The 15,033-nt window shown below is 41.8% G+C and overlaps 1 protein-coding gene across 2 annotated transcripts in view; it reads right to left on the reverse strand.

The window, feature by feature from the left end:
- The window catches only part of LOC130357086 (cytochrome P450 4V2-like), a 57,562-nt gene extending 44,050 nt beyond the window's left edge, over window positions 1-13,512 (reverse strand). For both annotated transcript variants that reach the window (XM_056559462.1, XM_056559456.1), the window contains exons 1-2: window positions 13,182-13,512; window positions 9,881-9,993 (exon numbers count right to left, since the gene is read on the reverse strand). In XM_056559462.1, the coding sequence (XP_056415437.1) occupies window positions 9,881-9,993; window positions 13,182-13,380 (312 nt within the window). In that variant the 5' untranslated portion in view covers window positions 13,381-13,512. The remainder of the gene's footprint in view (window positions 1-9,880; window positions 9,994-13,181) is intronic.
- Window positions 13,513-15,033: the final 1,521 nt, after the last annotated feature.

The following is a 15,033-nucleotide window of genomic DNA, read 5'->3' on the forward strand; positions in this document are numbered from 1 at the left end:
ACCTTTCAGTGGGAAACAGGTCCGACATCATCTCCAGATGCAGGGAACATTGGGAAAGGAAGCCACGGCAAAACTTAGAGTCCCCATCAAACTTATCCGGCAAGGATAAGCGTATCCCAGGAGCGGCCACTCGCTGCGGAGGAGGTGCAGGAGCTGGCGGAGGAGATGACTGCTGAAGCTGTGGTAGCAACTGTTGTAGCATAACGGTCAGTTGAGACAGCTGTTGGCCTTGTTGCGCAATCTGTTGTGACTGCTGGGCGACCACCGTGGTGAGGTCAGCGACAACTGGCAGAGGAACTTCAGCGGGATCCATGGCCGGATCTACTGTCACGATGCCGGCTGGCAGGTAGTGGACCCTCTGTGCCAGAGAGGGATTGGCGTGGACCGTGCTAGTGGACCGGTTCTAAGCCACTACTGGTTTTCACCAGAGCCCGCCGCAAAGCGGGATGGTCTTGCTGCGGCGGTAGTGACCAGGTCGTATCCACTAGCAACGGCTCACCTCTCTGGCTGCTGAAGATAGGCGCGGTACAAGGGAGTAGGCAGAAGCAAGGTCGGACGTAGCAGAAGGTCGGGGCAGGCAGCAAGGATCGTAGTCAGGGGCAACGGCAGAAGGTCTGGAAACACTGGCAAGGGACACACAGGGAACGCTTTCACTGGCACTAAGGCAACAAGATCCGGCAAGGGAGTGCAAGGGAAGTGAGGTAATATAGGGAGTGCACAGGTGATAACTCTAATTGGAACCACTGCGCCAATCAGCGGCGCAGTGGCCCTTTAAATCGCAGAGACCCGGCGCGCGCGCGCCCTAGGGAGCGGGGCCGCGCGCGCCGGGACAGAACAGACGGGGAGCGAGTCAGGTAGGAGAGCCGGGGTGCGCATCGCGAGCGGGCGCTACCCGCATCGCGAATCGCATCCCGGCTAGCAGCAGGATCGCAGCGCCCCGGGTCAGAGGACGTGACCGGGGCGCTGCAGCGGAGGAGGTGAAGCGAGCGCTCCGGGGAGGAGCGGGAACCCGGAGCGCTCGGCGTAACAGGGGCATTATATGTGAGGGGTGCATGATAGGGGCATAATATGTGAGGGGCGCATGATGGGGCATTATATGTGAGGGGCGCATGATGGGGACATTATATGTGAGTGGCGCATGATGGGGCATTATATGTGAAGGGCATATTATTGGGGCATTATATGTGAGAGGCGCATGATGGGGGCATTATATGTGAGGGGCTCATGATGGGGGCATTATATGTCAGGGGCATATGATGAGGGCATTATATGTGAGGGGCGCATGATGGGGGCATTATATGTGAGGGGCGAATGATGGGGGCATTATATGTGAGGGGCAAATGGTGGGGGCATTATATGTGAGGGGCATATGATGGGGCATTATATGTGAGGGGCCTATGATGGGGGCATTATATGAGAGGGGAGTACGATGGGGGCATTATATGTGAGGTGCGTATGATGGGAGCATTATATGTGAGGGGAGTACGATGGGGCATTATATGTGAGGTGCGTATGATGGGAGCATTATATGTGAGGGGCGCATGATGGGGGCATTATATGTGAGGGGCGTATGATGGGAGCATTATATGTGAGGGGCGCATGATGGGGGCATTATATGTGAGGGGCGTATGATGGGGGCATTATATGTGAGGGGCGCATGATGGGGGCATTATATGTGAGGGGCGTCTCACCCAGCCACTACCTCCAGTGGCCCCCAGATAATTTGAGTTTGAGACCCCTGATGCAGAAGGATTGACTACCCTTCTGGAGTTATTGCCCTTTGCCAGTACAGAGCAGAGTCCTGGCTGTCTGCAGAGAAACTTATTGTGGTGAACGTCATAATGATTGTCTACATATGAATAATCTTTACTTCTGGAGAAATTTCTGGCTTGGCATGTATCCCCAGTCATGTTCTAAGACTTGTAGTCGGCATGAAATACAGACTTTAAGGGAAAGATAGCTCCAAAAGGTGGCATCAGAGAGCTGCTTTGCATATCCTTCTTTCCACATGGTACTAAAGACACAATGACCCTCATTTACTATTCACAACCCGACAACTTTTTTTTTTGTCGCAGACATAATGCACCAGTGCGCGACAGTTCTTCCCGAGTCATCCGACTCGGGTAGGCTGGAACCCGAAAAAGGGGCGTGTCCCGACAAAGAAGGCCCTTTCACACATATTTATCATTGTAAAGCACCCAAATTGTTTTTTTTTTGTTTTTTTTTTTTGTTTTTTTTCCCCACAGCTCTGACCTGTTGCAAATAGCCCTATCTAACCCTTTCACACATATTTATTATTTGTAAAGCACCCAAATTGTCGTTTTTTTTTTTTTTCTTCCCCACAGCTCTGACCTGTTGCAAATAGCCCTATCTAACCTATGGAAAGCCTGATATGTTGTATTTTTTGGTGTGATGTTTTTTTCTCATAAATTAGTGACTGCTTCTTTTTTATTTGATTGTTTTTAACCCCTTAAGGACTCAGCCCATTTTGGCCTTAAGGACTCAGACAATTAAATTTTTTTTTTTTAATTCATTTTTTCCTCCTCGCCTTCTAAAAATCATAACTCTTTTATATTTTCATCCACAGACTAGTATGAGGGCTTGTTTTTTACGCGACCAGTTGTCCTTTGTAATGACATCACTCATTATATCATAAAATGTATGGCGCAACCAAAAAACACTATTTTTGTGGGGAAATTAAAACGAAAAACGCAATTTTGCTAATTTTGGAAGATTTTGTTTTCACGCCGTACAATTTATGGTAAAAACGACATGTGTTCTTTATTCTGAGGGTCAATACGATTAAAATGATACCCATTATGATATACTTTTATATTATTGTTGCGCTTAAAAAAAATCACAAACTTTTTAACCAAATTAGTACGTTTATAATCCCTTTATTTTGATGACCTCTAACTTTTTTATTTTTCCATATAAGTGGCGGTATGGGGGCTCATTTTTTGCGCCATGATCTGTACTTTTTTTTGATATCACATTTGCATATAAAAAACTTTTAATACATTTTTTATAATTTTTTTTTAATAAAATGTATTAAAAAAGTAGGAATTTTTGACTTTTTTATTTTTTTTCGTTCACGCCGTTCACCGTACGGGATCATTAACATTTTATTTTAATAATTCGGACATTTACGCACGCGGCGATACCAAATATGTCTATAAAAAATGTTTTTTACGTTTTTTGGGGGTAAAATAGGAAAAAACGGACGTTTTACTTTTTTATTGGGGGAGGGGATTTTTCACTTTTTTTTTACTTTTACTTTTACATTTTTTTACATTTTTTTTTACACTTGAATAGTCCCCATAGGGGACTATTCATAGCAATACCATGATTGCTAATACTGATCTGTTCTATGTATAGGACATAGAACAGATCAGTATTATCGGTCATCTCCTGCTCTGGTCTGCTCGATCTCAGACCAGAGCAGGAGATGCCGGGAGCCGCACGGAGGAAGGAGAGGGGACCTCCGTGCGGCGTTATGAATGATCGGATCCCCGCAGCAGCGCTGCGGGCGATCCGATCGTTCATTTAAATCGCAAACTGCCGCAGATGCCGGGATCTGTATTGATCCCGGCACCTGAGGGGTTAATGGCGGACGCCCGTGAGATCGCGGGCGTCGGCCATTGCCGGCGGGTCCCTGGCTGCGATCAGCAGCCGGGATCAGCCGCGCATGACACGGGCATCGCTCCGATGCCCGCGGTTATGCTTAGGACGTAAATGTATGTCCTGGTGCGTTAAGTACCACCTCACCAGGACGTACATTTACGTCCTGCGTCCTTAAGGGGTTAATGTATATATTATTATTTTTTTTACTTAAAAAAAAATGCGACACAAATACGAGCGTGCGACACCAAAAAAAATTACTTGCGACATGCCTGCGACACAATAGTAAATAAGCGAGGAAACTAAGGTGTCGGGTTCAAATACAACCAGAAACCCGACCCGACTTTCTAAATAAATGAGGGCCAATAACTTGCAGTAAGCCGCAGATTTATTAATACTGTTAGAGAAACTAGTCCAGTCATTCTTTTGGGCACATGCTTTTTAACATATTATGTAAGTAAAACTCAAGATATGTCTAAGGCAATTCCATGTGCACAGAGCCCCTAAAGAAGGACATCAAGTTACCCTGCTAAATATACATTGTACAGGACACCAGGACAACCATTGTACATTGAAATAATTGTATGTTGAGGCCATGACTCTATGGAAACCTGGTAATTGATTCAAATGTCCAAAATGTCATCCAAAATGTCATCCAAAAATAGGAAAAAGTGAGGATTAAAGAAAATTAAATAGATCACTAATACAGCTAAAGCAAGTCCTTACATATAAAAGTAAGAAAAATCAGCTGGAAGCTGTAAATCACTGTCTATGTAGAGAACAGGAGCTTCAGGGTCCTGTACAGTACATACAATGTCCTAAAAAAGTAACATGGACAACTGACATGGAAAAGGATTTAGGGGTCTTAGTTAATAGTAAATTTAGCTGTAGTGACCAGTGTCGGGCAGCTGCTGCCAAGGCAAATAAAATCATGGGGTGTATCAATAGGGGCATAGATGCCCACGAGAAGGAAATAATTCTACCGCTGTACAAATCTCTAGTCAGACCACACATGGAATACTGTGTACAGTACTGGGCACCAGTGTACAAGAAAGATATAGTGGAGCTGGAGAGGGTTCAAAGATGGGCAACCAGGGTAATACGGGGAATGGGAGGACTACAGTACCCAGAAAGATTAAATTGGGGTTATTTAGTTTAGAAAAAAGGAGGCTTGGGGGAGACCTAATAACTATGTATAAATATATCAGGGGACAGTACAGAGATCTCTCCCATGATCTATTTATACCCAGGACTATATTCATAACAATCCTCTACGTCTTGAGGAAAGAAGGTTTCTACACCAGCACAGACAGGGGTTCTTTACTGTAAGAGCAGTGAGACTATGGAACTCTCTGCCAGAGGAGGTGGTCATGGGGAATAATTAAAAAAGGGTCTGGATTCATTTTTGGAGAGTAATAATATTGCTGGTTATGTATACTAGATTTATAGGGACAAAACGTGGATTCAGGGATTTATTCTGACTGCCATATTTGGAGTCGGGAAGGAATTTTTACCGCTAATAAGAGGGTTTTTTGCCTTCCTCTGGATCAACTCAGTAGGGACTCCTTAGGGATATAGGTTGAACTTGGTGGACTCTGGTCTTTTTTCAACCTTATGAACTATGTTACTATATGGTTGCAGTATGAGACAGCTTGGAGCTGGCATCAGCAAGAGGAGAACATATGGTGGCAGAATGAGACAGCCTGGAGGTGGCATGAGCATGAGGAGAACATATGGTGGCAGAATGAGACAACCTGGAGGTGGCAGCAGCAGCATCAGGAGTCCTGAAAGTGACCCGGTGACAGAGTGGTGCGGTGGGTGGAAATACCTGTGCGCGTTGACGAAGGTGGGTGAAAAAAGGAGAACTAAGCATCAGATGTGTGGCATCAGGCGGATCAGAATAGTAGCTGATGCAGGTAGTCAGAAGAAAACTCATCAGCGACTGTAGACTCAGGCTGCTCTGATGGAGCTGGTACTGCTCCTGCCACTCCACTGCTCCATAAGCAGCCATGGCAGTGGAAGGTGAGAGCAGAGGGCCCCCCTAGTCTGATCTGCGAGAGGATGGACAATGGCCCAGATAGGCATTGGCCAACTGACTATGTAGGATGTCTCTGTAGTTGGTCAATTTGTCCTTCCTCTCAGTGGGCGTGAAAAAGGCCCCATTTTGTGCCGGTAACGAGGTTCCAATAAGGTGGAGAGCCAATAGTCGGTCCAACATATGGACCGACTAGCATACCGGCCCGTACGCGGAAAAATTTAAAAGTTATAGGGGTCAGAAGATGAGAATCTTTAACGTATAAATTTTCCTGCATGTAGTTATTATTTTTTTCAGAAGTACTACGAAATCAAACCTATATAAGTAGGGTATCATTTTAACCGTATGAACCTACAGAATAAAGATAAGGTGTCATTTTACCGAAAAAAACACTGTGTAGAAACGGGAGCCCCCAAAATTTACAAAATGAAATTTTTTCTTCAATTTTGTCTCACAATGATTTTTTTTTCTGTTTCACCGTGGATTTTTTGGTAAAATAACTAATGTCACTGCAAATTAGAATTGGTAGTGCAAAAAATAAGCCATCATATGGAATTTTATGTGAAAAATTTCGAGCTTTATGATTTTTTGAAAGTGATGAGGAAAAAGTGAAAATGCAAAAACGGAAAAACGCTGAGTCCCTAAGGGGTTAAGCAATAAGCGCGTTTGAATCACAGCAATATTCTCATTCATTGCAAATCAAATTTTTCCTGAAATTCATAAGGAATTCGGATTCATCAGATTTGATTCGCTCATTCCTAGTTGCCATATACTTCTCTTGCTGTTGTATTACAGCTCCAAACAACATGAAGTTTGTATAAAGCTATAATATGCAATAGCTCTGATATGCCATACTGTACTACTTGTCCTCCACGTTAGTCAAACAAAAGTTTAAAGGAGTTATACAGTATTAGAAAAACGCAGCTTTTTTGAAAAAATAGCTCCCCTCCTGTCCACAGGTTGAGCATAGGAATGCAGTTCAGTCTCATTCACTTCAATGAAACTCAGCTGTAATTTCAGACACAAAGGGGGAGATTTATCAAAACTTGTTCAGAGGAAAAGTTGCTGAATTGTGCATAGCAACCAATCAGATTGCTTCTTTAATTTTTCAGAGGCCTTCTCAAAAATGAAAGAAGCAACTGACTGGATGCAATGGGCAACTTAACAACTTTTCCTCTGGACAGGTTTTGAGAAATCTCCCCCAGACTGTGGAAAGACCCCCATCCCCCACCCCTTTAGCTTCTACAGGGTCCTGTGCAGTGTATGCAATGTCCTAAAAAAGTAGAATGGAGCCGCCCTTAACTGATGTCCAATCGAGCAGCTAACTGTGGCACAGGTTATGAGTAGTACAGAACATGTAATACCTCCCTGTACTGTAATAAATAGAAAGAAAAAAGACCGGGGAACAGCGCCTCGTGTATTACCCTTAAACACAAAAAGCAAGTGTAAATGTGGGAGAAACCCACGGCACTTATAGGTGGCTGCTCACCAGATGTAAATAGAAGTAACGCATATCACCCCAAATAGGGGTACTCACTGATGTCCAAAGGAGGGCTGCAAGCCTGAGGTCACAGGCACACACGTCCTGACGTAGTCATCAAACGGAAAATGGAAAAGGACCTCATTCATCCAGGCGCTGCCGGTTAGGTCATCAGGTGCACAAAATGATGCAATGTATACCTTGGAATATTGTATACATGAAAGTTTATTAAAAAATAATAAACAACATACAGATTACGCGTTTCGAGCACACCTGATCTGAGGAAGAGGGGAGTCACCCTCGAAAAGCGTAATCTGTATGTTGTTTATTATTTTTTAATAAACTTTCATGTATACAATATTCCAAGGTATACATTGCATCATTTTGTGCACCTGATGACCTAACCGGCAGCGCCTGGATGAATGAGGTCCTTTTCCATTTTCCGTTTGATCCCTGTACTGTAGGAGGCGCTACCAGACAGGAATTCAGTGCATACACTTCAGTAATACAGGTGTTTTACCAGTGAATGTCCATTCTGATTGGTCAGTTCTTCCAGCCATTGACATGTTTCGCAGATCTGGACTGTCCATAGCATTGAATGTTGAGTATGGTTTCAAGTTACAATGGTCCATTGTATGTTGAAACTATTGTATGAGGCCATTGTAAGTTGAGGGATCACTGTAGTAAAAAAAAAATATATATATTAAAAATAGTAAAAAAAAGAAAAAAGTACAATGCATTCAGAAAGTCTTAAGACCCTTTCATGTTTATTTTTCACATTTTGTTATGTTTATCAATAAAAAAATAAATTTTCCACCATCAATCTGCACTCAATACTTCATAATCAGAATGTGAAAACAGAATTTTAGAAATGTTTCCAAATTTATTAAAATGGAAAAACTAAAATGCTGCATGGACATAATTCAGGCTATGACAATTGGAATTTAGCTCTGGGAATCCCATTTCTATTGATTCTCTTTGAGTTGTTTTTACACCTTCATTGGAGTCACCTGTGGTAAAGGGAAAAGATGGGCTATGGGTTTAGTTCCCTGGAGTATCCCTTTAAGTCCCTTTTTTGGGGAGTGACAGCAGATTTTATGCCTGAAAAGTGAAGACTAATGAATTTTTACAAGCTGTGAAAAAGGCTTCCCATTTTATGGAGTAGCAACAGGATTGGCATCCTAGAAAGTGCACAAAGGTGACACCAAACCCTCTATGCACTGCTTTTTCACAATTAGTGAGACTTTACTCCCAATGAAAACAGATTTTGCACTGACAGAACAGATGCAGAATGCTCTCTGCTTCTTTACTACAGTTAGTATATATGTGTGGTCCTACTCCTATCTGTGTTGATCACTGCTTAGTATCCCTCTCTTCACAGAGATCACCTGAAGTTTGAGTTCAGCAAGATAGCAGGACTCCCCCCAACATAGAGGCCACAGCTACCTCACACAAAGAGTTCACAAAAGGACTCCCCCCAACATAGAGGTCAATGTCCTGGAAATTAACAACCAGGCATTGTCATTCCCATATAATTATGTCCCTACACATTCTGACACTGTAAGCACTGACTGGACAATATCTGTGGGATAACAGAGAAACTACACAATGCAGATGTGGTGTCCCTGTACAGTATTGCATACTGTACCTAGTGTAGAGGTCCCCAAGTCAGAGTAACTACGTTCAGGTAGGGTTCCTCAGGTGGGACAGCCCCTAGTCACTTCTCCTCAAGTCTAACTCTCTAATGATAATACATGTATATATTTAACAATCATATATATTTTAGGATAATGTATAGTGCTTACCTTGTTTGGCGTCGCAGGACCTTCGGTCATGTGACCATGCTAATAATCTCTATGATATGTTGGAGGACCTTTGGAGGTCCTTGGGTCATGTGTTGCCCACAAGTCTTTGTAATGGTGATTGACATCAGTATAGACCAATTAGCACTAGTCCAGCCCCTGCCCATATAAGGGAGCTGTGTCCAATTATCGCTCTCTTGGGTTGCTGCTCTTGTGGATGCCGGACTAACAGGACGGTTCTGCGCAACTTTCAAAGACACGCTAGGCCTAAAAAACCTGCCGGCCTCAGCTGAACCAAAACCATGAGTTCAAATCTAAATCCCCGCTAATGCTAGCGTGACTACTGGACCGCAACTAAACCCCTAAATCCAGTGGAACAGTGCACAATATCAAAATACTCTAAATGCTAAAGTCCCAACCTTTGTCAATCTCCAAGGAAAGCAGTTTTTAAGCTTAGAGACTGTTCTGTTATTGAAGCTTGCAGAAATTCTTGAGTAAAAGTTAATCCTGTTTCAGAAAACTCTCCGGTTGTGGACAATCTATTATTATATACCTCCCTATCGCTCTCGGGAAGGGTGGCAGTAGGACAAGCGTTACTGAGGAGCCCTCATCCTGGCGTCACGAATAGCAAGGGTTAACAAACACCCTTTAATTTCCGCACAGCTACGCTCCCCATACCCTACACTCCCCAGGCTATCACACAGAGTTGTGGACAAGATGTTCTAAAATTACTTTTTCATGCAAATGCAAGTATTTACTGGAAGAGATGGCCAATTCTGTTTATTAGTATAAGGTTAATATCATCACATTTTGTCAGTCTTTGCATAGTAATACCAATCCCAAGTTTACATGAAGTCATTCCAATGTTTACATTATTATTTGTTTAAAACTTTTATGGGGAAGGAAATAAAAAACAAATACCTAATATAGAATCATACTCACCTCTACGGTTTCTGCATGATATGCTATCAAGAAAGGCATGGGACCAATCCAAAGTTTTATCAGTGGAAGGTGTCTCAGTATCTCGGTGAATTCAATTATTTGCAGAAAGAAATCTGGAAAAAAAAAAAAAAAGTGAGTGTTTCTCTCTCCGGCTTACCGCAATAGATGAATTCTAAAGTAAATGAACCTGACCCCTGTAATGAGAGAGGGAAGGGCTCAGTCATGAACAGCCAGACCCCCACCAATGATAACATTTGACATGTCTGTGTGACATATCAAAAGTATTTTAAAGTAACCTTTTAACACCTTAAGGACCAAGGGCGTACAGGTACGCCCTTGGTCCTGCTCTCCTGATATAACGCGGGGTTACACAGTAACCCCACGTCATATATCACGGTGGGCCCAGCGTCATAGTGAAGCCGGGACCCGCCTCTAATAGCGCGCAGCGCCGCTCGCGGCGCCGCTCGCTATTAACCCTTTAGCCACGCGCTCAGAGCTGAGCCGCGCGGCTAAAAGCGAAATCGAAAGTGGCCTTCTCGCTGTCCGATCGCCGAATGACTGCTCAGTGCCTGAGATCCAGGCATGAGCAGTCATGCGGCAGAATCGTCGATCACTGGTTTCCTATGAGAAACCAGTGATCAATGATGAAGATCAGTGTGTGCAGTGTTATAGGTCCCTATGGACCTATGTGGAAAAAAAAAAGTGAATAAAGATCATTTAACTCCTCCCCTATTAAAAGTTTGAATCACCCCCCTTTTCCAATAAAAAAAAACACAGTATAAATAAAAATAAATATAAACATATATGGTATCACCGCGTGCGGAAATGTCCGAATTATAAAAATATATCATTAATTAAACCGCTCGGTCAATGAAATTCCAAAGTCCAAAATAGTGCATTTTTGATAACTTTTTATATCATTTAAAAATGAATAAAAAGCGATCAATAAGTCCTATCATTGCAAAAATGGTACCGTTAAAAACTTCAGACCACGGCGCAAAAAATGAGCCCTCATACCGTCCCATACACGGAAAAATAAAAAAGTTATAGGGTTCAGAAGATGACAATTTTAAACTTATTAATTTTCCTGCATGTAGTTATGATTTTTTCCAGAAGTCCGACAAAATCAAACCTATATAAGTAGGGTATCATTTTAATTGTATGGACCTACAGAATAAAGATATGGTGTCATTTTTACCGAAAAATGTACTACGTAGAAACGGAAGCCCCCAAAAGTTACAAAACGGCGGGTTTTTTTTCAATTTTGTCGCGCAATGATTTTTTTTTCCGTTTCACCGTAGATTTTTGGGCAAAATGACTGACGTCATTACAAAATAGAATTGGTGGCACAAAAAATAAGCCATCATATGGATTTTTAGGTGCAAAATTGAAAGAGTTATGATTTTTTAAAGGCAAGGAGCAAAAAACGAAAATGCAAAAACGGAAAAAACCCCGGTCCTTAAGGGGTTAAGGCAAAGTGTGCCAAAGCACCATACCTTTATTTTAGTAAGAGGTGCCTCATGGCAACTGTGGCTGTCCTGATGCAACATGCTGATATCTAGGCCAGTTAATAGCTGGAATAAATCTATATGTATTACAGAATGCAACATTCATTACATTGGAATGATCTTAATATTATAAATATGCTATCTGCAAATACTCCACTTATATAATTTGTGCTGCCATTGTCATTGAAGATAAATGTTTGCAGAAAATGATAAATAAGTAACCAAAGTAGTTAACAGCAAAAGAGACGCAGTGGCCTCATTTATTAAAAGTGGTGTCATTTTAAGTTAAAACTTGGCTTCTTGACTTTACTGCACTTCCTTAAGCCAAATGTATGACTGAATTTGTCCTGATACATTTGTTACAAAATTAATTATTTACCTCTTTATTTCTTAATTTCTGTCCGTATCCGGTTTTGTGACCGGACTTAAAACCGCAGTAAACTACAGTTTTAGGTCCGGTCACAAAACCAGATACAGGGCAAAAATGAGCTGATCGGAGTCACTGTTTGACTCCGGTTGGCTCATTAAAGTCAATGGAGTTTGGCGCCGGTCCGGCTGGGGTACTGGAGCGCATGGATCCGGCAGCCGTACACTCCAACAGCAGTGTGAATGCAGCCTTACAGAGTTCATATTGAGGTCCAGAAGCTTAAAATTAGGCATGTTCCCACAACAGATGTATCATAGAAAAAAAAACATAGAGATTCCCATTAAAAAAACAATGGGATGTGGATTTAAAGGGGTACTCCGGCGCTAAGACATCTTATCCCCTATCCAAAGGATAGGGGATAAGATGCCTGATTGCGGGGGCTCCGCCGCTGGGGACCCCCATGATCTTGCACGCAGCACCCCAGTGGCGGGACCCCCACAATCAGGCATCTTATCCCTTATCCTTTGGATACTGGATAAGATGACTTAGTGCCGGAGTACCCCTTTAAGGCAGAAATTGAGCAGGGATTTCCCTATGATATATGGACAGATTTCACACCAAAATATTTTTTGAATATGCCCTTAGTGAAAAAGTAGCAAATGTATATAGAGCCAGAAACTCCTTATTTATTATTTTACACTGTTGTTTATAACAACTTTAGCTTACCAAAACATTTAGGCAGCATTCACACTTAATATTTTGGTCAGTGTTTACAGGAAAATCCAGGAATGGGTTCAAAAAGTTACAAATCTTTCTAGTAAAAACTAGAAAGATTTGTAATTTTTTGAACCCATTCCTGGATTGGTTTCTCTCTCTGTGTTGGTTTCTCTCCTTGTTATGGCTCCAAAAGAAAAAAAGAAAAATACTACGTGTGAACCTGACCCCATGGATGCATTGCTGGAGTTATGTAAACCAAATAAATAGGAAAGGGAACTCCTGCTCCAGGTGAAAGTACAGATTGCACAAGAATGGTAAATATCAATGTACAGAGTGACCTTGTCAAAGTTCATGAGACCAACTCTACAATACTTCTAATGTTTACGTATAAGCGAGAAGAGCTCCATGTAAAACCGTAACCTCTGGATACCGGCCAATACAATTATGTAGCAGCATATGTAAGAGTGAACTGTAATATACAGGTTACACACTCTGCTATCTCATTCAGTACAGGAGCAGAGCTGATTCAGTTTCTTATCTGAACTTATTACCTCTATGTGGTTTTACATAGGACTAATAACAACTAATAACATTGTTTTAGTATAATAACTACAACAAACTAAACAGCTGAAAGCATTTAAATGACTAATTCAGCTCTGCTACATCTGTAAAATCCCCACCACATTCTGTTTCTTCACAAATACTCTACCTTCACCACTTGACTTCAAAAAAAGTGCGTCCCCCACCAGTGGATAGTTGGGGCCTATTCCAGGAATTGGCCTCATAATTTTCCATTTCCGAATATAGTCAACAAAGAAAGGGCCAGTAGAGAAGAGAAGGAAGGTGAGCAGCACAACAGCTGCAGTGACCCAGACCAGCAGATGCACATCTCCCTTCAGCATCTCCATGTCTTCCTGCACAGCAATGCCAGGGGGTACTAGATAGCTGTTGGCGATGGTGGTAAGCGTGCCTTGTTGTGTTTATATGATCCCAGCTTCTTCTATTTTGCTTCCCCTGGTTGTCCACTCAGCCAGTCGGCATTCAGCCTGTGCTTCCTCATAATAGATAATACAGCACTGGAGGGGCGGGCTAAAACATTGCTGCAAGACATGCCTCTCCTCCAGTGTCACATATCCCTGTCTACTGTGCACCGAGAGCTCTAAGTTTCTTTTTCTTTTTTTTTTTTTTTCTTTTTTGTTGGCATTTTGCCCCAAAAAACGCCAGAATGCCCCCCATGACATTTTTTCATTGAAAAAAACCTGCAGGCAGATGTTAGCGGTAAATCAATGAGAAAACGCTAAATTATTTTTCCACTCTGCGTTTTTCAGTTTGGCATTTTAAAATCCTTTTGGTGCTTTTTCACTCTTTTTTGGCATTTTTCAGCTCCTTGGCGGTTTTGCAAAATTGCAGCATGTTGAGTATATGGCGTTTTTTCCCTGAAATTGTGGCGTTTTTCTCCCATAGAAGTCTAAAGGGAGTAAAAAAAAACGCCGAGAAAAATGCCATGTGGATTTTAAAGGGGTACTCCGGTGAAAACCTTTTTTATTTTAAATCAACTGGTGCCAGAAAGTTAAACAGATTTGTAAATTACTTCTATTAAAAAATCTTAATCCTTCCTGTACTTATTAGCTGCTGAATACTACAGAGGAAATTATTTTCTTTTTGGAGTTCTCTCTGATGACATCACAAGCACAGTGCTCTTTGCTGACATCATTATAATAACTCGTTATTTATTGTTGTCCTTAGTGGGATTTGAACTCAAGGCCCCAGCACTGCAATGCAGCAGTGCTAACCACTGAGCCACCATGCTGCTATGCACGGTTGCTAAAATGGACAGAGATGTCAGCAGAGAGCACTGTGCTCGTGATGTCATCAGTGTTCCAAAAAGAAAGGAATTACCTCTGTAGCATTCAGTAGCTAATAAGTAATGGAAGGATTAAGATTTTTTTTATAGAAGTAATTTACAAATATGTTTAACTTTCTGGCACCAGTTGATTTAAAAGAAAAAAGCTTTTCACCGGAGTACCCCTTTAACTTTGGCGTTTTTGCAGGCGGTTTTTATTCTTTTTTTAGAACTTCAGTGATCCAAAAAAGTGATGGAAATACCTTTTTTTTTTAAATAAAATTTCATAGGGTACCATTAAAAAAATAAAAAATAAAAAGATACAGTAGTGATGGAAAATTGTATTTAACAAAATGTATCTTTTTCATAGCAATATTTTTATTAATTTTTAAACAGGGATCAACTTATGTGTGCGGGCAGGGCACTAAAAAGGTAGCCGACAATAATAAAAATGTAGTGTGTGTGTGTGTTTTTCAATTTTTTTTCTCAATTTTTTTAATTTTTTAGGTAGTACTACTACTTCCCAGCATGGAACATACTGTACTAATTGACAGATCACTCCAGGTTTGTTGCAATCCTTCTGTATAATTTATAGATGCAGCCGGTCGGAGGATCACAGCGGGTGTCAGCAGTGACATCCACTGTGATCTTTTCTTAACTTCAGGTACTACTGCTCCCAATATGGAGCACACTCTGCTCCATGCTGGGAGCTGTAGTG

The sequence above is a fragment of the Hyla sarda genome, chromosome 1 (genome assembly GCF_029499605.1).
Source record: "Hyla sarda isolate aHylSar1 chromosome 1, aHylSar1.hap1, whole genome shotgun sequence".
Classification (NCBI taxonomy): Eukaryota; Metazoa; Chordata; class Amphibia; order Anura; family Hylidae; genus Hyla; species Hyla sarda.